We start from the raw sequence: 24,909 nt of genomic DNA on the forward strand, positions 1-24,909 counted from the left end.
GGGAAAGAGGTTGTTTGGGTGCTGATGGCTGAGAATTTTCCTCTTTAGTGGTTTGTATGCATAAACTGAGTGGTGTTCTTTGAGTAGTGTTCCTGTGGGTGCGCCACTCTAGGTTTATTCACGACCCTGCACCTCAGTTCCGAGATTTTTAGGTATCAGTGTCTGCTCGGTCCACACATGTGCTCTCTCCATCTCCTGCTCTGGTGGGCCACAAGACAGTTTGTTTACATTGACCGTCCGCAGGCACGGCCGCTCGCAGCTCCCAGTGGCCGTGGTTTGCCGTTCCCGGCCAATGGGAGCTGCGGGAAGCGGCATAGGCCACAGGGATGTGCTGGCTGCTGCTTCCCGCAGTTCACATTGGCAAGGAACAGTGAGCTGCGGCCACTGCGAGCGGCCGTGCCTGTGGACGGTCAATGTAACAAACTGTCTCGTGGCCCACCAGCGGATTACCCTGACGGGCCGCTGGTTACCCACCACTGCCTTATGGCAAAGTACAATCATACCGACCACTCTAAGTTAAATGCCTTCATCAGACATCTCCCAACTGATCAAAGAGAACACTTTCCGGCACTTATTGCTGAGGGTCAGCTCCTCGTGAGGACATTGTTGCAGGCCTCTCTGGATGCTATTGATATAGCTGCTTGCTCCATCTCAGCAACAGTGGTTATGTGGAGAGCTCCATGGCTTCATCTTTCTCTCTTTCCAAAGGAGGTACAATCCACAGTGGAAGCCCTCCCATTCGAGGGATCCAAATTATTTGCAGAAAGAACAGGCGAATCCCTCCACACATTAATACTCTAGAGCAACGTTGCATTCCCTGGTAATTTACACATCTTCACAAAAAAGGAGATACAGTAAGTCCCAGATGGCACAGAGATCCCGCCCAGCTCAATTTCCTCCTCCCCAGTGGCATTATGAACCCCAACGGAAATGACAAAGACTACAAAAACGGAAACTAGCTGCTCTACAGTCATCAACATCACAGCCATCAACATCTGAACACCAAGTTGATCGGTTGGTCGAGGCCCCGAGTTACCACTGCCACTTTTATTTGCTGCAACAATCAACATCTGCATTCATTTGGTGACCATCTTATTCTTTCATCAAAACTGGGAGCACATAATCACAGACAAGTGGGTATTGGAGATCATCTCCCTGGGATATTCAGTCCACTTTTACCTCCCTCTCCCTCTCCCCTGCCCGCCCCCGCCTGTTCCTCTTTGGGGATCCTGCCCATGAGCACCTTTTATGTCAGGAAACAAACTATCTTCTGGACCTAGTGCTATAGAACCAGATATTAGACTTTAAGATTGTGACCTAGAGCCAGTTGAAAAAATTCCCTTTTTATTTCCATGAAGAGTTTAAATAAAACTTTTTTTGTTCATTTTTTTCAAAAATATTTAGATTTTTTTTCAATGATTCAATATAAAATGAATTTGAATTTTTTCATTTATCTTCCATTCTCCAAAAAACCCACCTTTCTCTTTCTCTCATTTACTTCCTCCCCCTGTTTTTCCTAGCTTGCTCCACTTGCTGCACTGTTCCCACATTGTGCGCTGGTGCATCAGGAGTGGGACTATAGCCCTGGCTTCCTCTCTTCCTCTTCGGCACTGTATACCCCAGAAGAAGTAGATACGCAGTGGGTGGGACTGTAGATTTTGCCTGGTTTGTGCAGGCTGCAAGAGGAGCAGGGGATTCTCTATTCACTTTCCCATTCACTGCTGGCTGGTGTAATGGCTAAGCAGAAAGTGTCTCTCAAATAACTCCTATAAATAGGCCTACCAAATTCACGGCCATGAAAAACGCATTATGGACTGTGAAATCTGGTCTTTTGTGTGCTTTTCCCCTATACTATACAGATTTCATGGGGGAGACCAGCGTTTCTCAAATTGGGGGTCCTGACCCAAAAGGGAGTTATGGGGGGGGTCACAAGGCTATTTTAGGGGGTCATGGTATTGCCACCCTTACTTCTGCGCTGCCTTCAGAGCTGGGCAGCCGGAGAGTGGCAGCGGCTGGCCAGGTGCCCAGTTCTGAAGGCAGCGCCCTGCCAGCAGCAGCACAGAAGTAAGTGACAATACCATACTATGTCACCCTTACTTCTGCACTGCGGCCTGCAGAAGCTGGAGGGTGGCGACTGCTGACGGAGGGCCCAGCTTTGCAGGCAACACCACAGAAGTAAGGATGGCAGTACCATACCATGTCATCCTTACTTCTGAACTGCTGCTGACGGCAGCTCTGCCTTCGGAGCTGGGCTCCCTGCCAGCAACCACTGCTCTCCATCTGCCCAGCTCTGAGGGCAGTGCTGCCATGAGCAGCAGTGCAGAAGTAAGGGTAGCAGTACCGCATTCCCCTACAATAACCTTGCGACCCCCCACAACTCCTTTTTGGGTCAGGACCCCTACAATTACAACACTGAAATTTCAGATCTAAATAGCTGAAATCATTACATTTACAATTTTTATTATCCTATGACTGTGAAATTGACCAAAATGGACAGTGAATTTGGTAGGGCCCTAACTATAAAGCAGTATATTTAGCAGAATCAGGTTTACTATAGTAACTTGCTTGTGTAAACTTTAATGGTCTGCAACGTTTCATGATACTCTTGTGTGAAAGATACTACATAAAAGACATATTGTACAAGCCATTTACCTGACTATTTTACCATTACATAGTTAATAAGCTACAATATCAGCCAAATAAGAGAGTCCAGTATGTCCTCTGCCATGCACTGAATCTCTCTCCCTTAATCATTCTTATGAAGCCCCCTTCTCAAATCATCTATTCATAGCGGTTAATTTTGTATATTCAAATTTAACAAAGAGGACAGCAAGTAAAGACTACTGTATTCAATTGAAACTGCAGTGGAAGTATAGATAGTCAGTATGTAACTACCTGACTTGGCCAACATAACTCAGCTCAACACCTCTTATCTTAGGAAAACTGTTGATTCTTAATTTGGCCAGGATTTGTCATCTTAGAATCAGAGAATCATAGAACCGTAGATTTAGAAGGGACCATAAGGGCCATTTAGTCTACCCCACTGCCAAGATGCAGGATTTGTTGTGTCTAAACCATCCAAGGCCGATGGCTACCAAGCCTCCTTTTGAAAACCTCTAGTGAAGGAGCCTCCATGACCACCGAAGGCTGTCTGTTCCATTGTCCTACTTATTACAGTTAGGAAGGTTTTCCTGAGATTTAATCTAAATCTGCTGTGCTGTAGTTTGAACCTGTTGCCTCTTGTCCTGCCCTCTGTGGCAAGAGAAAACAACTTTTCTCCATCCTTTTTATGGCAGCCTTTCAAGTATCTGAAGACCGCTATCATATCTCCCCCCACCCCCTTATTCTCCTCTTTTCCAAACTAAACATACCCAGTTCCTTCAGCCCTTGTTCGTATGGCTTGCATTCCATCACTTTGATCATCTTTGTCGCTCACTCCTTTCCAGTTTCTCTACATCCTTTCTATATGTTGGTGACCAAAACTGGACACAGTACTCCAGCTGAGGCATAACCAGCGCAGAGTGGCACTATCATCTCCTATGACTTGCATGCTATACTTCTGTTAATGCAACCAAACATTTCATTTGCCTTTTTTTTTTGAACAGCGTCAGATTGGTGACTTATGTTGAGGTTGTGATCCACCACAGCTCCCAGATTCTTCTCAGCTGTCCTGCTGCTAAGCCAGTTTCCCCCCAATCTGTATTTGTGCATTTGGTTTTTCTTCCCTAAGTGTAGCATCTTACATTTGTCTTTGTTGAATTTCATTTTTTCTATAGCCCAGTTCTCCAATTTATCAAGATACCTTTGAATTTTAGCTCTATCCTCCAGAGTTTTTGCAAGCCCCAGGTTTGTGTCATCTGCAAATCAGATCAGTTTGCTCTCTGTTCCTACATTATTAATTAATTAATAAAGGTAATTAATAAAGATGTTAAACAACACCAAACCCTGAACAGATCCCTGTAGAACCCAACTTGCGACCTCCCTCCAATCTGACTTCGTTCCATTAATAGTTACTCTTTGTTCGTGGTTGTTTAATCAATTATGTATCCACTTAATGGTGGTACTGCTGAGCCTGCATTTCTCCAGCTGACTTATCAGAATGTCATGTGGGACTGTGTCAAAGCCTTGCTGAAGTCCAGGTATATTATGTCCACTGCATTTCCCCCTATCCACCAAAACAGTTATTGTATCAAAGAAGGAAATCAAGCTGGTTTGGTATGATTTGTTCTTAGTAAATCCATGGCGGCCGCTAGTAATTACCCTTTCATCATCCAGGTATTTTCAAATTGAATGTTTTATACATTGGTCTAGTAGCTTCCCAGATATCGAAGTCAGGCTGACTGGTCTATAGTTTCCCAGCTCCTTTTCCCCCCTTTTTACGTTAGCCTTTCTCCAGTCTTCTGGGATGTCTCCTGAGGTCTTGAAGGTTGCATTCAAGGTTGGATCCCATAAATGTCCTCTTTTTCTTTTTCTTTAAGGTGGTGGAGTAACAAAAGGCAGAGGGAGAGGAAAAAGCGATATGGAACCATCAAAGTCAAGAGCAAATGTGCAGGGGAGAAAACGGTTAGCTTCTGAAGAGCATTTAGGGGATTTCAAAGAGGTGGAACAGGATCAGGGAAAAAAGAGCAAAACTACTGAAGAGGAAGCGACTGTCCCCCCATCACGGGTAATGTTTTTTGTATGTTGCTGAGCCCCATTATTTCAAGTATTATTGAAGTGCAGTTAGCAATGTTAGAGCTTTAAAATTGGTTCATCTCTTGCATTATAACTATCTTCAGCTTTTTATCTCATGATAAAATGTTTATTCCAGATAAAACTTGCCTTCCCAGTGTTGTACAAACTAAAAACAGGAATTACTATGTTTAACGTAAAACAAGGAACCTAGGATATAAAGTACTGTTAAGGTTCTTCTATCAATAAGCTACCACCCTTAGTGCTAACTGTGCTACCCGTATCTGTGTTTTGGGGTTCAAAAACTGAAATATACCATAGGACAATCTGAAGGCTTTTAAAAATTAGTGGTGATAATTTTGTAGTATTTTATGTTTTAATCACATTTGCTAAAATGGCTGTTTTCCAACGTATATTGGAAGTGAACAGATTTTGGCTTGATGGTGTAGTTTTAGAAAAGATGAAAAAACCTCCATGTCTTTATTTTCTGTAATTTTTCCTCTTATTGATAGTTACATTTTTTCTGATACTTTTACCTTCTGTGAATTTGCTCAGGTTTTTGTGGGTTTTTTGTTTGTTTGTTTTATTTTGTTTTTTTGGTCGGTAGCACCATTTACAAGATTAGTTCAGGGAAGAGTGGAAGGGGATTTATTTTTAATAGCAGTGATTTATTGTAAGATACAGTTTTCTTGTCCTCATGTATGTTTTTGTGGGTTGTATGATCACCTGCTGAAATGTTATTTACCTCAGTCTGTAGTTCTAAGACTTCTTTATGGCTTCCGCTCCACTATCATAAAAATTCCATAAATTTTCTCTAGCTCATAGAGGAGGCAGGATGTGGTCTCCGTTATCTAATTTCTCCATTGCTTTGCATGCTGAATCCATTGCTGTGCAATCTGAGTAACTTAATATATTAGTGAGCACAAGAAGATCTCTGTATTTTTTCCCTTCCTCTATATTGTGTTAAGTTTTTGTTGTAGGGTATCTTGGTTTTTAGATTTTAATAAGTGATTTTGGTGGAGGTGCCGGTAGTGTGGGAAAGCTAGGTCAGGAAACTGGGCTTTACATTTTCTTTGGAAGGCACACAGATTTGTGGTCATTCTGATCTCTTCCAGAAGTGAGTTCCACAGTTGTTGACTAGTTGCCAAGAAAGCTGTCTCCAGTCTACGGATCTCAATCTTCGGGTTGCCAGTTCCATTGTTTCAGTGGAATTTATCTGTTGTGGGATGTCATGATCAATGACTGGCCCCTAAGGTAACCTGGGCAAATTTAATAGGAGTGCTTTAAAAATTAAGACAAAAATCTTGAATTTAACTTAGTGTTCAACAGGAAGCTAGTGAAGAAAACCGAACAGGGTGATCTGGGAGATATGGGGAATGGACACCTCTGTTTTAGCCTCAGTGGCTATGTTTAATGACAGGTTTCAGAGTAGCAGCCGTGTTAGTCTGTATCTGCAAAAAGAACAGGAGTACTTGTGGCACCTTAGAGACTAACAAATTTACTTACCTGTTCATGCTCTCTGTATGTGTGTATATATATCTCCTCAATATATGTTCCACTCTATATGCATCCGAAGAAGTGGGCAGTAGCCCACGAAAGCTTATGCTCTAATAAATTTGTTAGTCTCTAAGGGTACATCTACACTACAGCGGGGAGTCGATTTAAGATACGCAAATTCAGCTACGTGAATAGCGTAGCTGAATTCGACATATTGCAGCCAACTTACCCCGTTGTGAGGACGGCGGCAAAATCGACTTCTGCCGCTTTTTGTCGGCTGCGCTTACTACCACCTCCGCTGGTGGAGTTAGAGCGCCGATTTGGGGATCGATTGTCGCGTCCCGACGGGACGCGATAAATCGATCCCCGAGAGGTCGATTTCTACCCGCCGATTCAGGCGGGTAGTATAGACCAGACCTAAGGTGCCACAAGTACTCCTGTTCTTTTTATGTTTAATGAGTGGTCATAGTGTCATTTATTTCATGTCTTTTTTTGTGGGATGGAATTTCCTAAAAAGGTGTTCTGAGATTAGACTAAATCATGACCTTTTGTGAGTAGGCCATTTTAGTAGCTTCTTGTGGTTTGGGCATGGGGAACTGTCTGATCTCAGTCCAAAGCAGGAACCTGTTGGTCAATAAGCTTTTCCTACCTTATCTGTATCCAGGTTCTAGGCAAAAACTAGCTCGTGTGTAAGCTGTTTTTTTTTTTTTTTTTTTTTAATACTACTTGGATGACAAGCTGAGAAGTAAAATGATAATGAGTTAACAAACGCTGGTGAAAGAACTTTTGTTTTCTGGCAGCGGAAGTCATCATTTTATTGTCAAAATAGTGGCTGTTCGAGTTTTCATAAACACAGAGCGTGACATACAGTATGTGCATTAGTTTTGTTTTGCTACACAGAGGAAACAAGAATTCACATTGCAACTTCTGCAATACGTTGTCACCATTATTTTATTTTCTTCCTGCTAGTATTGTAAACATAATTACTGGCAACTAATTACGAAAAAGCCACATTTTGTGATGAGATAATGAGGCTTTCCCTGAAAAATGTTTGCCTTTGAACTTCTATTTAAAAAAAAATCTTAAAAAGAAAGTCTTCTACCAGTCTCTTTATTTTATTTTAATGGCTTAAAGATCTTTCTAACATCAAAATTAACATGTGATTTTTATCATCGTGGGCCTGTCAAAGATTTTTTTTTAATTATGCATTTTCAGCCATTAAACTACACTGTGAACAGTTTACACTGCGAAGACTGCCCACATTATTTTACCTTTAATGTGTTTACTTTGGAATGAGCACATCATGAAGAGCTTAAACCTTATGGATTGTTTCTTGTCTCTTGACGTAAAAATATTCAGTTTGCCAGTCTTAGTATTTTAAATGTGGACTTAGAAGTGTTAACAACACCCTCTGGTGAGGAGAAAGATCGCATGGAGCATTCCTTATAAGGACCACCAGGCCTAGTGGAAAAGTTAGTTCCTAGTGCTGTCGGAGAATTAGAACAGAAAGTCCCTTCTCTTTAAATAGAGAGTAAATGGTGGAGAATGTACTGTCAAAGTACAACCCCTGCATTAGGCAGAGAAGACAGGGCTTATACCCTCCCAGGACTTGAAAAATTAACCATGCATCTACTAGTTGGAGAATGAAGCCTATTATCCAGACAGAACCAATCCTTGGAAGTGAAATTTCACTCTGCTACAGTAAGTTTGGAAATTATGTGTATACCTTGAGCTCTGTATTTATGTAACAATTTAAAAAGGCCTTTCAATATTAATTTAAAATATTCATGTAACCCTATCAATATTAACTTAAAATATTACATTTTACAACACCTTAAAGCTAGGGCTGCCAGCTTTGGTTGGACGAATTCCTGGAGGTTTCATCATATGACATAATCTTCAATTAAAGATTAATCTTTAATTCCTGGAGACTCCCGGACAATCCTGGAGGGTTGACAACCCTACTTAAAGCATGCATGGGGCTTCACAGGCATGAGACAAAGACCCCAAGGAGCTTATAATGTAAGGGCCTGCTCCTATAAATGTTTACTGCAGAGCATAGTGCTTAACATGGTAAGCTTCCCTACTGAGTAGTGTACCCTAAAAAGTACACTTTCCTCATGACAAATTATATAGTGAGTGAGTTATAGGGTTGATAATGGAACTCTGGTTGCAGCTCATATGAAGCTGTACTGAGTGGTTCCATATTCAAAGTGTCTTTTAATTATCTTTAACTCAAACACAGCATGACCAGTTTTCTTCAGACTTTGCAGAAAAAAATTAGCTGGTTGAATGCCATTCTGCGATTAATTCATTGCTTCAAACAAGGAAACACTAATTACTAGATGAGCCATAAAACCCTGGTGCTTCAGTCTCAGAGCATTATTCCTCTATTACCATACTTAGCTAAGGGAAAAAAAATCTCGTATAGAGTTGAAATATAGACGTACTTCTGATTCACTCTAAGCTGCAGCCAGCCAACAGATAGCGCACATTTGACCCGATTGCCATGACCATTACAAGTAAAAAACTGTTGTCCATAACTTTACTTAATTGCTCTTTTCTTCGGTGAGAATACTGTGCTTGGAAAGTAAGTGTTTGCAGCTTAATTAGACATAATATAGACAAAGGAATGGATGAAGGGTTGCTGTAGGGGAAGAAATCATACAAAATAGAGGGTGAGGTTAGTTGGGCCATTCAGTCAATCTCCCTGCAAATGCAGGATTATTACCTAGTGCACTTTTTGTGTTTTGTGCAGTCTAGTTTTAAGTCTCAGACAATGAGGGTGGTCAATAGGTGGACCGTGGGCCAAATCCAGACTGCCAGATGCTTCTGAACAGACAGCAAAATCTTTTTATTTACTTATTATTATCATTGTGGGTTTTGTATTTTCTCTGGAGTCTGGACCCTGACTATACCTTGAGCAAGAAATTTGGACTTTGACAAAAAATAATTGATTACCCCTGTTTTAACTGCTCCTCTAGTGAGACTATACAGCAGGAGTGGGCAAAATACGGCCCGTCTAACATTTCTGTCCAGCCCGCCATGACTAACATTTTTGTCCTCACAATCTCTGGGCTGCTAAAAGTCCTGCAGCGCAGCAGGGCACTCAGGCAGGCTGCCTGCCTGCTGTGGCCCCACGCTGCTCCTGTAAGCAGCCGGCTGCTGCTGGCATGTCTCTGCGTGCCCCTGGTAGGGGAAGGGGAGGCAGATCCGCGTGCTGCCCCCTCCCCCAGCACCATCCTCACAGCCCCCATTGGCTGGAAACCGGCCAATGGGAGCCATAGGGGCGGTGCTTGCGGGCCTGGGCAGCACATAGAGACCCGCTGCCCCCCTCCCCCTCCAAGGGGCGCACAGAGACGTGCCAGCAGCCAGCTGCATCCGGGAGCGGTATGGGGCCACGGCATGCAGGCAACCTGTTGAGCCCTACTGCGCCGCCGGCTGGGAGCTGCCTGTGCTAAACGCCTCCCGGCCAGAGCCTGCACCTCGCACCCACTCTCGCACCCTAACCCCCTGCTCCAGGTCAGAACCCTCCTGCACCCAAACTCCCTCCCAGAACCGGCACCTTCTCCTGCACCCTCAATTTTTGTGTGAATTATTTTATTAGGTGGCACTGCAGTGGAGGGGTAGAATTAAAATATGTCATTAATATAGTAGAAATGTGCAGCCTGTGACGACTTACTAAAATTTGTGGGGTGGTCTCCCTGCAAAAACTACTGCACACCCCTACTATACAGTATATCTAATTGTCAGGAAGACTTACTTGATATTGAATAAATTTTATCCCACTACTCATATTACTGTTTATTTTTGACATTCATTTGGTTAGTTCCAGAATTTTAAAAGAACGTGCACGCACACACAAAAAGAGGCCAACCCACTAAATCAGAGAAATACCACAAACTTCTCAAAATTCATATTAATATGAACTGAAATAAATGTATTGGAGGGGAGCCTTTCTACAGTTAACACTAGAAAGTGTAGATCTCATTACAGTTTTGTAGTATATTAAAGCATTATGTAATCTGTATATACAGTCTGTAGCATTTGTGTTTCTAGATTAGAGCTGCATGAATAACTGATTTTTCGTTTGCTGGCAATTCCAAAAAATTGTGGAAAACTTCATATTGGGTGAACCCAAAACTGAAATTTTCTTGAATTTTTCTTAAATCGAAAAGTCTGAAAAAAATAGTTTTGTGTTGAGTGAAACCTTTTATTTGAAACCTTTTGTTTGCTTCAGGCATTTTTAACCGTTTCTAATTAATGCAAAGGAAATTTTGGAAATGAGCTAGAATGAGAAGGGGATCTAGGTGTCGTTCACAAAACTGAGGAAGTGCCTGTCTCCCCCATTTATACTTAACAGTCAAATTGCTAGAGCACTTTCCTGGGATGTGGGAGACCCAGATTTGAATCCACACTCTAAAGCAGGGACTGAATGCAGGTGTCCCCCTTTTAGGTTAGTGCCCTAACTACCAGGCTTTAGTGTCTGTCTCTCTCTGTGTTTGTGTCTCTCTCATCCAGTGAACATGGGAGGGGGGCGATTTGGGTTAAAGTTCCTTCCCCAGAACAGAGATTCAGACCTGGGTTTTCTGCATCCTATGTGAGGGCTCTAATCACAGGGCTATTGGTTTTGTGACTGGTGCCTACATCCCCTTCTGAATCTAGCCCAAGAAATACAAAAGTTTAATTTTGGAAATGTTGAAAAATATAGTTTCAGCATTTCTAATTTTTTCCCACCTGAAACAAATTGCCAAAATCTACATGAATTTGCAGATTTTTTTGATTTGACCTGATTCTGCATTTTGGACTGAAGGAAGTTTCAGCCCAAAAATTTTGCCCAGCTCTGGTCTCAGATAGTAAATAAGGGAGCACATGCCTTATAGAAAGCATCTTACACAAGTTATTGAGATAGAAGCTATACTATGAGTATACGTATGTGTGTATTTATATCTGAGAGAGACCTCACAAAATTAAAAGGAAGAATTTGTTAGCCAAAGCTTCCAGCTCTGACCACAATAGCTTTTGACAAAATCTAATCTGTTTCTTGATAAAAGTAGAGTCCTGAACTCAAGCTTCTGATTTAAATGTTATTATAAACACAGAAAAGATTTTTTTTTAAATCGTATTTGATTGTATCATCTCCTCTGTAGGAACATATGTCCTGAATGCTTATGATGACAGAATCTGAAACCCGTTTACATTCAGAAGTGCATTACTCTATGAGTGATCCATAATTTGCACAGTAAGGCACTCTAAAGATTGTTGTGATCTTTTATTTTCTATTTCACAGGATGCATCGGGAATACCTCTTGCCAGGGCTATGAGGAAAGTGGAAGAGCATGATAACAAGACTGTGTCACAAAAGATTGAAAGTTCTGTGGAGAAAAGTGATTGTCAGCTCCACAGCAAGAGGTCTGAACACAGGCTAGATGCAAAAAGCCAGCTCTCCACTGACACAAATAAAATGAATAAAAGGGAAAACAACGATGAGGTTATCCATTCTGCAAGCCAACAGATGCTCCAGGACAAGCCATCCCACTCTCATGTTCCCCTAGCTGAGACTCAAGAGCTTGATTTAAATCAGGATCCTGAAGCTGAAGATTTTAACTCAGCCAGAAGCACAGATGCTCTACAGAGTTCTAAACAAACCAAGCAGAACAGGGCACCCTGCATGTATGGGTCAAGTTGCTACAGGTAAAGTGGAATTGTAAATAAGCTAGATTCAAATTACTGCTAGCAAGTCACTACTTACCCCAAATGGGAGATAATGGTAGAATCATTAGTCTCCTTTTTCAAAATATTGTAAGCAAAGGATTAGAAAAGATCAGATAGAGTAGCAATCTTTTTAGAAACATAAAAAGGGAAAGTCTGGAAATGTTACTGACCAATCAATATAACCTCAGCAGGGGGTGAAATAGTTCAGCAAATTAGAAACCACAGTTCAATAAGCAATAGAACAGCTTGCACCAGGCAGTTACAAGTACAGTAGAGAAAAGAAATTGAATTGGAGAGAATGGCCAGCGTGTGTGTATTTTATTAACAGACAAAGATTTTATTAGAAAATGTGATTTTATGTAAGTGCATTTATTGAAGCAATTGCATGTTCTATCTTCTCCCAACAGTTAATTCTTCTTCAAGTAATGTCCCTCTGGGTACTCCACTCTAGGCGCACTTATGCACCCTGCCAGAGATTTCTCATAGCCCTGTCTATTCGGCCTGCGCATGCGTGGTAGTCAGCTTAGTGCACGCGCCATTGTTATATAGCCCTGCGCAGGTGAACTGCCCTCAGTTACTTTCCAACTGCCTCAGCTGGAGATGGATCTCTGGCAGTTGTTCCCATTGAGGTTACCTCAACTGTGTCCCAGTTTTTATTCCAGTTCATAGTATCAGTGTAATTGGTTAGTAAGTAGTAGTAGCTTTAGCTTTCTAGTTTAACGTTGTAGTTATGTTCCTGAAAAATATGACTTTAAGTAAGATGACGTTAAGCGAATCCAGTTTCCCCTTAAGAATTAATGTAAATGGGGAGGTTAGATTCCAGGGAAATTTTTTTCATCAGACAAAAGTCTATATTATATATATACACACACCGTATAAGTTTTAAATAAACAATTTCATACTGGTACCTAGCAATGATGATTGTGAAGCTTGGTTGAGGTGGTGGAGTCAGAGGGTGGGATATTTCCCAGGGAATGCCTTACTGCTAAATGATGAACTAGCAATTGGCTGAGCCCTCCAGGGTTAACTCATTGTTAATGTAGCCTCACACTCTACAAGGCAGCATGAATGGAGGGAGTGGAGACAGCATGGCAGACAGAGACACAACCTGTGTGTGTGAGAGAGATGCGCATTGCCCCTTTAAGTACACTGACCCCACTCTAAGTACACTGCCTTGTTAAGTAGATCAGCAAGCTGAGATGGCAGCTGCTGCCAGGAAGCTCCCTCCGTCCTAAGCCCTGTCGTGTGTCCCCCCTGCTCTTTGGAAGATGGGGGTAAGCGGGGTGCAGCAGCAGGGGGGAGGGAGCCACCCGGTCATTAGCTCCTCTCTTCCCTCCCCTGCACAGCAAGCAGGAAGCTCCGGAGAGCAGTTCCAAGGCAGAGGGCAAGAGCAACACATGGCAGTGGGGGAGGGACAGCTGAACTGCTGGCAATTGATAGTCTGCTGGGCGGCTGCCGCACAGGGAACTTAGGGGAATGGGGAGCTGATAGGGGGCTGCCGGTCCACCCTAGTTCCAAGCCCCCACCAGCTAGCTGCAATGGGCTGCTCTTCCTGCAAGCAGTGGACAAAGCAGGTGGCTGCCAAGCAACGTTATAAGGGAGCATAGCGCAACTTTAAATGAGCATGTTCTCTGATTGATCAGCAACGTAACAACGAAACAACATTAACTGAGATGACTTTAAATGAGGAGTTACTTTGTATTTATTTTCATATATATTATATAGATATTACTTAGTAGATATTTCTTGTTCGCTGGGAGGTTATCATATGCCCAGTACTCCCAGTTTCAAACGTTGATCTGTCATGCCAAGAAGCAGTTCTGGTAACCAACAGGCACTCCTGGTGCATCTGTTGTCTTGGGGAATTGCACGTTGTTCTGCCTGGCATTAAAATCTAGAGCCAGAAATAACAGGGAGATCAAACTTCCTCTCCACATGATGGAGAGCTCTCTGTGCCCGGTTTTTGACCCAGGCCAAGGGTCCTCTCTCCCCATCCCTTCGGGTACATTGGTCTCCGAGCAAGTCTGCTGCCTCTGCTATCTCTGAACCACACTCCTCGAGGGCATCTAAGAGGAAGACCCAAGGCTCCTCTCATAAATCTTTCAAAGAACATATTTTCAGAGTTCTCCAGGTCAGGAATCTACCTCAAAAAACCCATTGTCATTCGTACTGAAGTAGCTGAAGACACCATCTGCTCTCCAGTCCAGTACCCATGAGGCTGGTGGTTCCTCAGGTATCGAGGGCACTGCTAGACCAAAAACCAGCAAAACCTCAGGCTTGGAAAGATCATCAGTACTGTTAGCAGACTGGGAAAGATCATCAGTACTGTCAGCAGACTGAGGTGGCAAGAAGAGCTCTTCCTCTGCTGCCTCGGTACTGAAGAAGCCTGCTCGGGCTCTTACTGCACTTCCCTTGGAGCGACCGAGACTCACTGTACTTTCAGCTCCCTTGGCCGCTATTACCTCAGTGCAGACCACGGACTCGGTACAGCAGGAATTTTTGTTTTCCCCGGGACCTGGCTGTATCTGAGATGCTCGAATCTCTGCTTTTTGGCTCCAGCATATTTTCAGTACCAAGATCACCGGAAATTCACCTAATACCGATAGTTTCACCTCATTTCTCTGGGTGCTCCATCATTCTATAGCTAGTTTAAGGAAGAAGATTCTGATGAAGAGCTTGCCCCAGTTTCCCAAATGTTGGTCCAGGGCTCTCTTCCTCACCCTTATAGAGGCCCCTTTCCAGAAGTCTCTGAGCCTATGACCACTCGTGGCCCAAGGTTGCAGCTGCCATCTCGCTCGTTTGAACACCCATGGGTGCCCCCTCCTATACCACTTTCTTGGCTATACAGGGATCCTTGGGTGGCCTATTGCCAGCAGTTCTCTAGGACTTCAAGCACCACCCATCGGAGAGAGAGGCAGCCTTCATTGCCTGCCCTCTGTAGGAGTCCTGATCCTCAAGAAGAAACCTCTGAGAAGCTGTAAGTTAGAGGCCATGAAGAGATCTCTCTTCCAGCCAAGATCGCTGGATAAAGCAGTTTTGCCTCCTCCTCCATCCTTGGTAGATGACTTTAAGCAGTTTCAGGATCTGGTCAAGAGAATTGCTGACTCTCCCTGCAGCTACCTCTCGAGGAAGTTAAAGAACCTCCTCATAAGCTGCTTGACATCCTTCATAAAGCTTCATCTGCCTGCATAGCCTTAACTGTCAATGAGGCCCTTCTGGACCCTGCAAAGATCGTTCAACACATCTGAGCTTCAATTCCACCTACACACAAAAGAGTGGATAAGAAATACTACATTCCAGCAAAGGACTGAGTTTTTATTTTCTCATCACTTTTCTAATTCTTTGGTGGTTAATGTAGTTAACAAATGTGGAAGGCAGCATCATGCTAAATCCATGCCCCATGACAAAGATCATAAGCGTCTAGACCTACTTGGTAGAAAATCTTATTTGTCAGCCTCCTGACATTTTAGAATCGTGAACTACAAGGCATTAATGGTGAAATATAATCCTATAAATTACACCAAACTGAACTCTTTTGTTGACCACCTACTGGCGGCGCATGGAGAGCCATTCCTGGCAGTTATTGGGTAAGGCCAGCTGCTTGACAGAACATCACCACAAGCAACTCTCTTGATGCTGTTGATACTGCCACCTGTTTGATTTCTACAGTGGCAGTTCTGAGAAGGGCTTCCTGGCTCCAGCTCTCCAGATTTCCGAAAGAGGTCCTTAATACAGTGGAAGACCTCCCTTTTGATGAGTCTAAACTTTCTGCAGATAGCACAGATGATTCTCTGTGCATGTAAAAGAATTCCAGGGCTACTTTGCATTCTCTTGGGATTTCCACACCTGCCTACAAAAGACTGTTTAGCAAGTCCCCGACAGCTGAGAGATCCCATACTGCCCAGTTCCCAACCTCCCAGAGGTGGTATGAACCACATCAGAAAAGAGAGAAATTCCAGAGAAGGAAACCATCCACCTCTCAGCTTTGACCTCTCACCCTTTCATCTCCAAACAGTAATTTTGATTGACTGGTCCAGAGTCTGAATTACCATCCTCATCCTTACCAGCTGTACCAATTCACCTGCCTTCCTCTCTTTGGCGCCTGCCTTTACCACTTCAGACAGGCTTGGAGTCTATCACTACAGATAAGTGGGTTTTGGAGGTCATCTCCACAGGGTACATCAGCCACATTTTTACTCTTCCATCGACCAACACCTCTTTTCCATCCCTCTTCAGGGACCCCTCTCACAAGAACTTGCTTGGTCAAGAAATAGACTTTCTCCTACACTTGGGTGCTACAAAACAGTTCCCATGCAGCACAGAGGAAAGGGGATATGTTCCAGGTTCATTCTGGTAACAAAAATAATGGCCATTGGATACCCACCACATATTCTATATTTGATAAACAAGAGCTGTGCCCTGCTCCAGAGGCAGTCTGGGTCACCGATCCCGAGGATATGCCTTTCACCTTCATTGGTTGTCGGATCTACTGTATGCATTCCCACCAACTCCTCAAATAGCCAAAGTTCTACTCCAAAATAAGAAAGAATAGAGCCAGAGTCATCCTGATAGTCCTGACCTGTCCCAGACAAACATAGTTTCTTTACTTGTTACAACTGACCATTTGCTCACCGATCACTTTCCAGGCTGCTCCTCATCTCCTCTACTGGGAAGATTCTTTGCCACAATCTCCTTGAGTGCTTCGTCTCAAAACATGGTTGGTCGATGGCTCTCGGGATTAGAGACAACCTGGCCAGAGGAGGTAAAAAAGTACTATTACCTAGCAGAAAACAGTCTATTCGCTACACATAGTTTTAAAAATGGACAAGATTTGTCTGTGGGTGTGACCTCAAACATATTCCATTGACGACCTCATTGCTGCCAGCTATACTGGACTATATCCTAACACTAAAAAGTTTGGGGCTATTGCTGAGCTCCATTAGAGTCCATCTGGCAGCCATCATTACTTTTCATTCTCAAAAAGAGGGTTATTCCGTTTTTGCCCACCCAACAACAGTGAAGTCCCTCAGGGGGTTCAGAAATCTCTTTCCACCAGTCAAGCATCCTGCTCTGGTTTGGGACCTCAGTCTGGTTCTTAAATGCCTTACAAGACCACCATTTGAACCGATGGCTACCTGTTCACTTCCCCATTTATCAATGAAAACTGCATTCCTGACAGCCATCGTGTCGGCAAGCCCACCCTTTCACAGTATTTTTAAGGGACAAGGTCACGTTGTGATCATGCCCCACATTTTTATCTAAAATCTCTAAGTTCCATATTAACCAACCCATTCACCTGCTAGTCTTCCTCCCTAAACCTCACCTAGATAAACAAGAGGTACTGTTGCACACCCTTAATGTCAAGAGAGCCCTAGCCTTCTGTCTGGTTAGGACAAAACCCTTCAGAAAGATTCCCTAATTGTTTCTCTTCATTCACTGTTCTCCACTTCAGCAATAGTTGAATGGCCTTGAGAGCTTCACTTTTAATCTGGCAAACTCCTGCCAGAAGGGCCTGTTTGTTGTATGTGACCTTGGAATATTAACACAAAGCCAATTAAAATAGCATTCAACCTTCTACTCCATATGTACTAAGTTTACAGTAACCAGCAGATCCTTCTAAGAGAGATCCTGGGCCACAGGTGAACTTTTTGCAAACATAATGGTTCTTCCCTATTGTGTGTGTCTATCCGAGGAACCCCCTCAGTCAAGTCTTTTAAAATTGTAGCTGACAATAAGAACTAAAGAAAAATTGACCTCTGCAACATACTTATTCTCCCTGTACCTTCAGGCATTCCTTTTTATAAATCACAAACAGGCAGTTACTTCCCATACAGAGCTGGAGGCACTTCAGCTAGAGGAGAAAGCCTAGTGATCAGCTCTCATACCATGATCCTATCACCAGGCTTTGAGAGAATGTCTGGAGATTCAAATTCAGTGATACCGCATCACCTTTGCTCCAAGGATAAGATGGTGTCACTATTTGCTACTTGACCGTTTCCATTATCCCAAATCACAACAACCACAGTTTTGCTTGAGAATGAAATAAATTGGGTCAATGTTCAATTCAGTTGTTAACCAACGAACCAGTTGTAAACCAACCCCATTGTCTAGGCTCGCTCATGACAATAGTAAAGGCTAAATTCTTACATGCTGGTTTGTTTTTCATGTGTTTTTGTTCCAGCCCAAATAGTTCTCCCTATCAGTAGAAGGTTGGTTGTTTGCACTGCATTAATGCCTAGAGGTGGCAACCAAGATCAGGCTTCCTCTGTACAAGGTGCTGTATATACATAGTACGAAACTGTCCCTGTTTCATGGTACTTACAGTGTAAATAGACAAAAGGTGGTGGAAGGACTGTATATCCCCATTTTCCAGATGGGGAACGAGGCCCAGAAAGATTTGTCCAGGGTTTTAAAGGTAGTGTGTGGTACAGCCAAGAACTGAACTCTGATCTCCAGAGTCCCAAGCCAGTGCTTTAACCACAATACCATCCTTTATTTCAAGTAGTCTCATCTGTTAATTTACTCAGTGGGAGTCTGGAAGCCATTGCACCCTTTATAGAGGGACAGCGAACTCACCAAAGCCCTGGTGTTTCATGTCTGCTCTTCATAGAAGGGACAGATATAGAACCTATTGTCTGATCTGGCAGGACAGGACCCATAGGAACTCTTGGCTTCACATATACATCTTTTTCTAAATGTTTTACATTTTATTCCCTTCTGAAAATGGAATATCTTTAGTTTTCGTTAATATTAAACTTAGCCCAGCATTTGATAAGCCTCTCTGAATTCTCTCTTCCAGTAAACTTAATGATGGAGGATGTTACTATAGACACATCCTAGCATGTCAGAACTTTAGATTAAAACTCTTCAGGTTTACAATCAATACTATAATAGCTATGGCTTGTGACTGCATTTTTGTTAATGGGACTCCAATGGTGGTGATACTGTAGCAGCAAAGTCATCTTTAAAAAAAAATTGATGTTCCAAATGAGTTTGTTGCTTGTATACCCATGAAAAGCCTTCTAGGAAATAAATGAGAATTAAAATCCAATCTATTGATTCGAATCAACTAGACTGACTTTGTAACTGGTTTGATTAAAGATCCTTTAGCTAGTCAGGAATCTTAAAAAACGGTAGTAAATAGCTTGTTGTCACAGCAGGAAGATTTTTTGTAACTGTTATTTTTTGTTCAGATGTTTTATTTAGCAGCAAGTTGGGTATATAATAACTAAAATTTTCTATAAATTACTGTGAAGCTGCAGGTATTAAGTAACTCAAATGTATCAAGTATAATTTAAAGCTTTTATTTTACAAAGCCGCCTAGCTTGTGAATCTTTATAGGCATATAAAATACTCTTGTAAGTAATGTATTGAACTTACGGTACTTACACAAGAAAAAACATGTTGTTCTGGTCAACTGAACATTAGAGTTCCCTACTGTCCAAGAGTCTATTATAGAATTCAGCCATTTCGACAGTGTCGCCTACGGGTCATTCCCTAGTGTAATGGATGGGTGTTCCTTTACTTTTGTCTGAATTTTTTTGTGCCTTAGAAAAGTAGAAATCTAACTGTAAGTAAAGCAATGGGAATAATGAGTAGGTTGTTCTTCTGCTGTCAAGAAGGGAAACATTGGCTTATCTATGGCATATAATTTGATGCTTTTACTATGCATGCTGGGTAACATTGAGCAGAGCATGAAATGAAAGCAGAACAGCTAGGACTTCATCAGACAGGACAGGGTAGAGTATAATATTTTATTTGCCCTGATGACCATTTAAGCTACTTCACACACAGTATGCAATTTGACAGTTAACTAATTCAGTCAGTGTCCCTAAGAAATCTATATGCTTGATTGAACAAAAAATTATTAGAAAGACCTCCTCTGGTGAAAGGCACATTATTCAGTAATCTTCATGTTTTGTATAAAGTATCCCTAAAAAGAAAACTGACATATAAAATACTGTAACTTCTAGAAATGTCTGCTGTTGGACTTGAGGCATTAGATAGAAACCTACTGCTGTCTGAATCTTGGAGTGGAAATTAACATAAAAATAAATTCAAGAGCGTTATTTTCTTTTGGAGCGTTATGGAAGCTGTGTTAGTTAATCTTGGTGGTCTGTTCTCCTTGCTTATCTAGGTAATATATTAGCATTACCTCTAGAAAACTGATTGAACCAACTGACTCTAGAAAGGTTTGGTTTCATCTTGATGACTATTCTTGAACAAAAAAGGTCAGTTAATTCCCCAAGACATCATTAATTTTGTTGCTCTTAATCTGACGGAAGGAAGTGATGATGATCTCTAAAGGGTTCGGTGATAGTTTAAAAAGATAAAATGTTAAATGCAACCTTAGAGTGTCTTTCTGCAGTTAGTGCACACAACTTCAAGTGTGGCAGTGTTGCCTAGTGGGTTGATCAGTCTGGATTCCAGTGGTATAGTTGACAATAACTTGCTGTGTGACTTTTGACAAATCACTTACCTTATCATCAGTTAACCCATCTATAAATTGGTATATTTGTATAGTGCTTTGAAATCCTTGTACTACATAAAAGTAATATGCTGTTAATAGTTTTAGTATCAGGTCTCAGATGTAGCAGGAGCTTACCTGCTTCAAAATTTTGAGTTTCTGCTAATGCATGAGTCCCAGGATTGGAGTAAGATGAGCTTAATATGATTGTATAGAGCACTTTGCAGAAGCTATAGCTGAAATCCCTAGACTTCTCACTGTGGTGGCACTGATGTGCTGAGGCTGATAGTACTCAGTGGCTTTAGTGGTCGTATAGAAAAAAGGAGTTCATGGCCACTATGACAATCATGGAGTTGTCCCACTTGGCTTCTGGCTTCATGTATAGCAATCCTACTGTCTGAACTAGTGTCTGGAATGGGATTGTAATTTATGGATGTAATGATCGCACCTTACATGTCCTGGTCCAATAATTATATCTTGCAGTTTGAGATTTGGGCACTCCTTTTTTTGTCAGAGAAAAGAGACTATTTTCGAGGTCTGTTCAAGTAGACTGAGGAAGATGCATTTTGGCATCTTGTACTCCTGTCAGCGAGAGACAGAAAGACAAAGAATGGTGTGAATATGCCTATGGGTGTTTGTATTTATTTATGGGTTTTAAAAGATAAAAGTTGCAAATACAAAAGAGGCTGCAGTTTAACTATTTAAGTAGGGCAAGAAAAACAGCAATCATTAATGTGTATATTGTATGGAAATAGTTAATTGAAACACGCTTTGCAAGATGATCACTAAGGGGAGATTCTGTACTGTAGTAGGGTAGTTTACAGTTGTAGGAACTGATCTGAAGGGTTGGGTGTCAGGAAAATAAGACCCAGCTATTCCTAAGTAAGGACTTGTCTCTACAACTGGGTTATCATGACTTTGGTCAAAGTATTGCAGGTATTTTGTAATAGGGTTTTACCTGCTATAGAAAGACTTTTTTCCGCATGTTCCATCTTGTACAGAAGTACTGAAAAAAGCACGTGAAGTTTGTATCAGGCCATTAGTTACCATATACTATTTCAATTTGAAGTCAATGGGGAAAACTCCTATTTAACTTTTATCGGAGCACAATCAAGTCCCGTGAGCTAAGACAAAGAAACTGAAAACTTTTATATGATTTGCTGTGAAAATAGGTCTTAAATGACTAACATTACAGAATTGAAGCTTGCCACTACATTCATAGCAACAAACAAATGAATAAGTATGCATTGTTGAATATAAACTTGCTTGTATTAGCTGCACAGCATTCCCCATCCCTGTATGCACATGGGTGGTGAATGTCATATTGTTTACTTTTACTTACGTATGTTCCTTAACATCACAGGAAGAATCCACTTCATTTTCAGCAGTTCAGTCACCCTGGTGACTGCGATTATCATGACGTGGAGGTTGTAAGTCAAGATGACGATGACAGGCCTGAATGTCCATATGGAACTACTTGTTATAGGTAAGAAACATAATCCAATACAGTTGTCTGTCTATATTTGTAAAGCAAGACATATTTTGACTGGGAGCTATGCAAGCAAAGTGATGATACAGCAATGAGTAATTCTTGAAATTAAATCTTGGGCATAGCTTACTGTTGTGGCATTTTTTTTTTGACAGGGTTATGTTTTATTGCCATCTGAAGCTTGCCTTGAACAATCATATTGTATTTTCGTCACTAATATTATTTGTTGCAAAGGTACCTCTGATAGTGACCTGATCTAACAGGCATGTCAAAAAAGATAAACATTACATGCACAATGGGAATGTCAGTGAATAAGTTTCCAAAGTTATGGAGGTTGAAGATCTATCTACCTTTTATATCTTTTATTTGAAAGAGAGAATGATTTACTCATTCACTTCAGCTTATCTGACAAGTGCTTTTTTTTTTTTTGTATGCCATGTTGTTGCAGCCATGTTGGTCCCAGGATATTAGAAAAGGTGGGTGAGGTAACATATTTTATTAGCTCGAGTTCTGTTGGTGAGAGAGAGAGAGACAAGCTTTCAAGTTTACAGAACTCTTCTTCAAGTCTAAAGAAAAAAGTACACATTCTTTTTGGGCTAGCATTTTTAGTGTCCTGACTTCTTATACACACATCTTACATCTAATCAGTCACAACAAATATAAATATTTTAATATTCAACACTTCGTTTTCTTAGAATAACATGCACAAAATTTAGTTCACTTTTAAAATATATCTTGTTAAGTAATAAAGTCCACCTCATGATGTGAAAGTTCTGCATTTTCTTTTAATGTATATTTAGAATTTGGACAATTGATTGTTTGGAAAGATATCAGCACGTTTCATTTCACTCCTCAATATACACATTTAGAGATTGATCCAGCTGAAATTAATGGCTGCTAGATTTACTGGGCAAAGTCATGCCTTGAAAATTGTCAGAATTTCTGTTGGGATGTATTGATGGGGCATGAATAACTTCCTTTAACATTACTGACCTCTGTACACACAAGTCTAAAAAAAATTCCCCATATTTTGGCTGGAAACTGATGACTCTAAAGATGTTCTTAAAATGCAGTTCTCATTTGAAAAATGACAAAAAATCTCAACACAGCTTTGAGAGAGTGTTGGATGCTGTTTTGGTTTGTACATCAATGTAATTTTTATAGTTGCTTTTCAGATCAGAAATGTTTTGGATGAAAAATCTATGGTATACCCCTGTGATATAACTTCCCAGTGCACCTTTGTCAGGAGCAGAATGAATACCTAATGTTGAAGAATAATGTAGAGACAATATTTTGTGCTGCGAAACAATCATTCCTTAATCTGTGTTTTGTTTTTGTTTGCTTATAAAGTGATAACCTGATTGAAGGATGCAACTTGGAAAGATCTGGGGGGAAAGGGCTAACTCAAGGGTGGGCAAACTTTTTGGCCTGAGGGCCACATCTGGGTGGGAAAATTGTATGCAGGGCCATGAATGTAGGGCTGGGATGGGGGTTGGGGTGCGGGAGGGAGAGTGGGGCATGCGAGTGGGTGCGGTGTGCAGGAAGGGGTTCAGGACAAGGGGTTGGGGTGCAGGAGAGGTGTGGCAGGGGGCTCGGCAGGGGGTTGGAGTGCAGGAGATGTGCAGCAGGGGACTCAGGGCAGGGGGTTTGGGTGCAGAAGGGGTGCAGCAGGAGGTTGGGGGCTCAGGGCAGGGGGAGTTGGGTGCAGCAGGAGGCTCAGGGCAGGGGGTTGGGGTCTCAGGGCAGGGGGGTTGAGTGCAGAAGGGGTGCGGCAGGAGGCTCAAGGCAGGGGGTTAGGGGGCTCAGGGCAGGGGGTTGGGGTGCGGGGTGCAGGAGAGGTTCGGGGGTGCGGGCTCCAGCCCCAGCACTGCTTACTTCGAGGGGCTCCAGGGTGGCAGCGGCGCGCAGAGGGGCTAAAGCAGGCTCCCCATTAGTGTCCCGCACCACTCCCAGAAGCGGCCAGCATGTCCGGCAGTGGCTCCTGGGGGTGGGGTGGGGCAGGCGGCTCTGCCGCTCATTGCCCTTGCCTGTGGGTACCACCCCTGAAGCTCCCATTGGCCACGGTTCCCCATTCCTGGTTAATGGGAGCTGCAGGGGGTGGTGCCTGCAGGCGAGGGCAGCTCATGGAGCCCTCTGCCCCCTCCATCCCCAGGGGCCACAGGGATGTGGTGCCGGCTGCTTCTGGGAGTGGCACGCGGCCAGGGCAAGCAGGGAGCCTGCCTTAGCCCCACTGCACCACGGGGCTGGCAATCCTGCGGGCCAGATTGAAAGCCCTGACAGGACAGATCCAGCCCGTGAGCCATAGTTTGCCCTTCCCTGGAATAACTACTTTTTAAGAACCATTATCTGTCTGTAAATTGATATTTAGAATAAAAAGGACTTGGCTGATGTTTTGAATGCTTTGCTCTGATTAGGACAGGATTTTTGAAGCAGCCTGATGCTTCAGTATTTTATCTCTATATTCAGCAGAGGTTTTTTCTTAAACCTTTGAGCTCCAGCTCAGATTGTGTTCTCCTGTTGGGTTTGAAACCAGAACTAATTAGAATATCAATCCCCCAATCAAAGGGAAATGTCATCTGAAATGAAAGAAGAAATTTAACCTAGACCAGTGCTTCTCAAAGCCAGTCCACCGCTTGTACAGGGAAAGCTCCTGGCAGTCCAGGCTGGTTCGTTTACCTGCCGCGTCCGCAGGTTCGGCCGATCGCAGCTCCCTCTGGCCGCAGTTTGCCGCTCCAGGCCAATGGGGGCTGCGGGAAGCGGCGCGGGCCGAGAGACGTGCTCTCCCGTCTGCGTAGGAATGTCTTCACTTAAGCGCTACAGTGGCTGTACTAAGCCCTCAGGAATTAAGTGTGTTAACTCTGCTGCAGCTCAGGACATGCATTTCCCACTCCACTAGCTTTGTGTGGAACTCCACTGTCTGGCCAGCCCAAGAGTAATAGTTATCCATCTAAACCAGGGATTCTCAACCCGTGGGCTGCTTGCGGCCCAATCAGCGCACTGCTGCAGCTCATGTGACCTCAGGGCTGTAACTAGAGCTGGGCGGGAGGGACACCTGCCCCGGGTGCAGAGC

The 24,909-nt window shown here is 42.7% G+C and overlaps 1 protein-coding gene and 1 long non-coding RNA gene across 2 annotated transcripts in view; both read left to right on the plus strand.

Moving 5' to 3' along the window:
• LOC117874086 overlaps nucleotides 1–24,909 on the plus strand; it is a 427,235-nt gene that overhangs the window by 58,386 nt on the left and 343,940 nt on the right. The gene's annotated exons all lie outside the window — the stretch shown is intronic.
• APLF (aprataxin and PNKP like factor) overlaps nucleotides 1–24,909 on the plus strand; it is a 92,942-nt gene that overhangs the window by 40,112 nt on the left and 27,921 nt on the right. The window contains exons 6-8 of the mRNA XM_034763889.1: nucleotides 4,479–4,666; nucleotides 11,459–11,862; nucleotides 21,714–21,836. Coding sequence (XP_034619780.1) covers nucleotides 4,479–4,666; nucleotides 11,459–11,862; nucleotides 21,714–21,836 — 715 coding nt within the window. The remainder of the gene's footprint in view (nucleotides 1–4,478; nucleotides 4,667–11,458; nucleotides 11,863–21,713; nucleotides 21,837–24,909) is intronic.

This window comes from Trachemys scripta, chromosome 3 (assembly GCF_013100865.1).
Source record: "Trachemys scripta elegans isolate TJP31775 chromosome 3, CAS_Tse_1.0, whole genome shotgun sequence".
Taxonomy (NCBI): Eukaryota; Metazoa; Chordata; order Testudines; family Emydidae; genus Trachemys; species Trachemys scripta.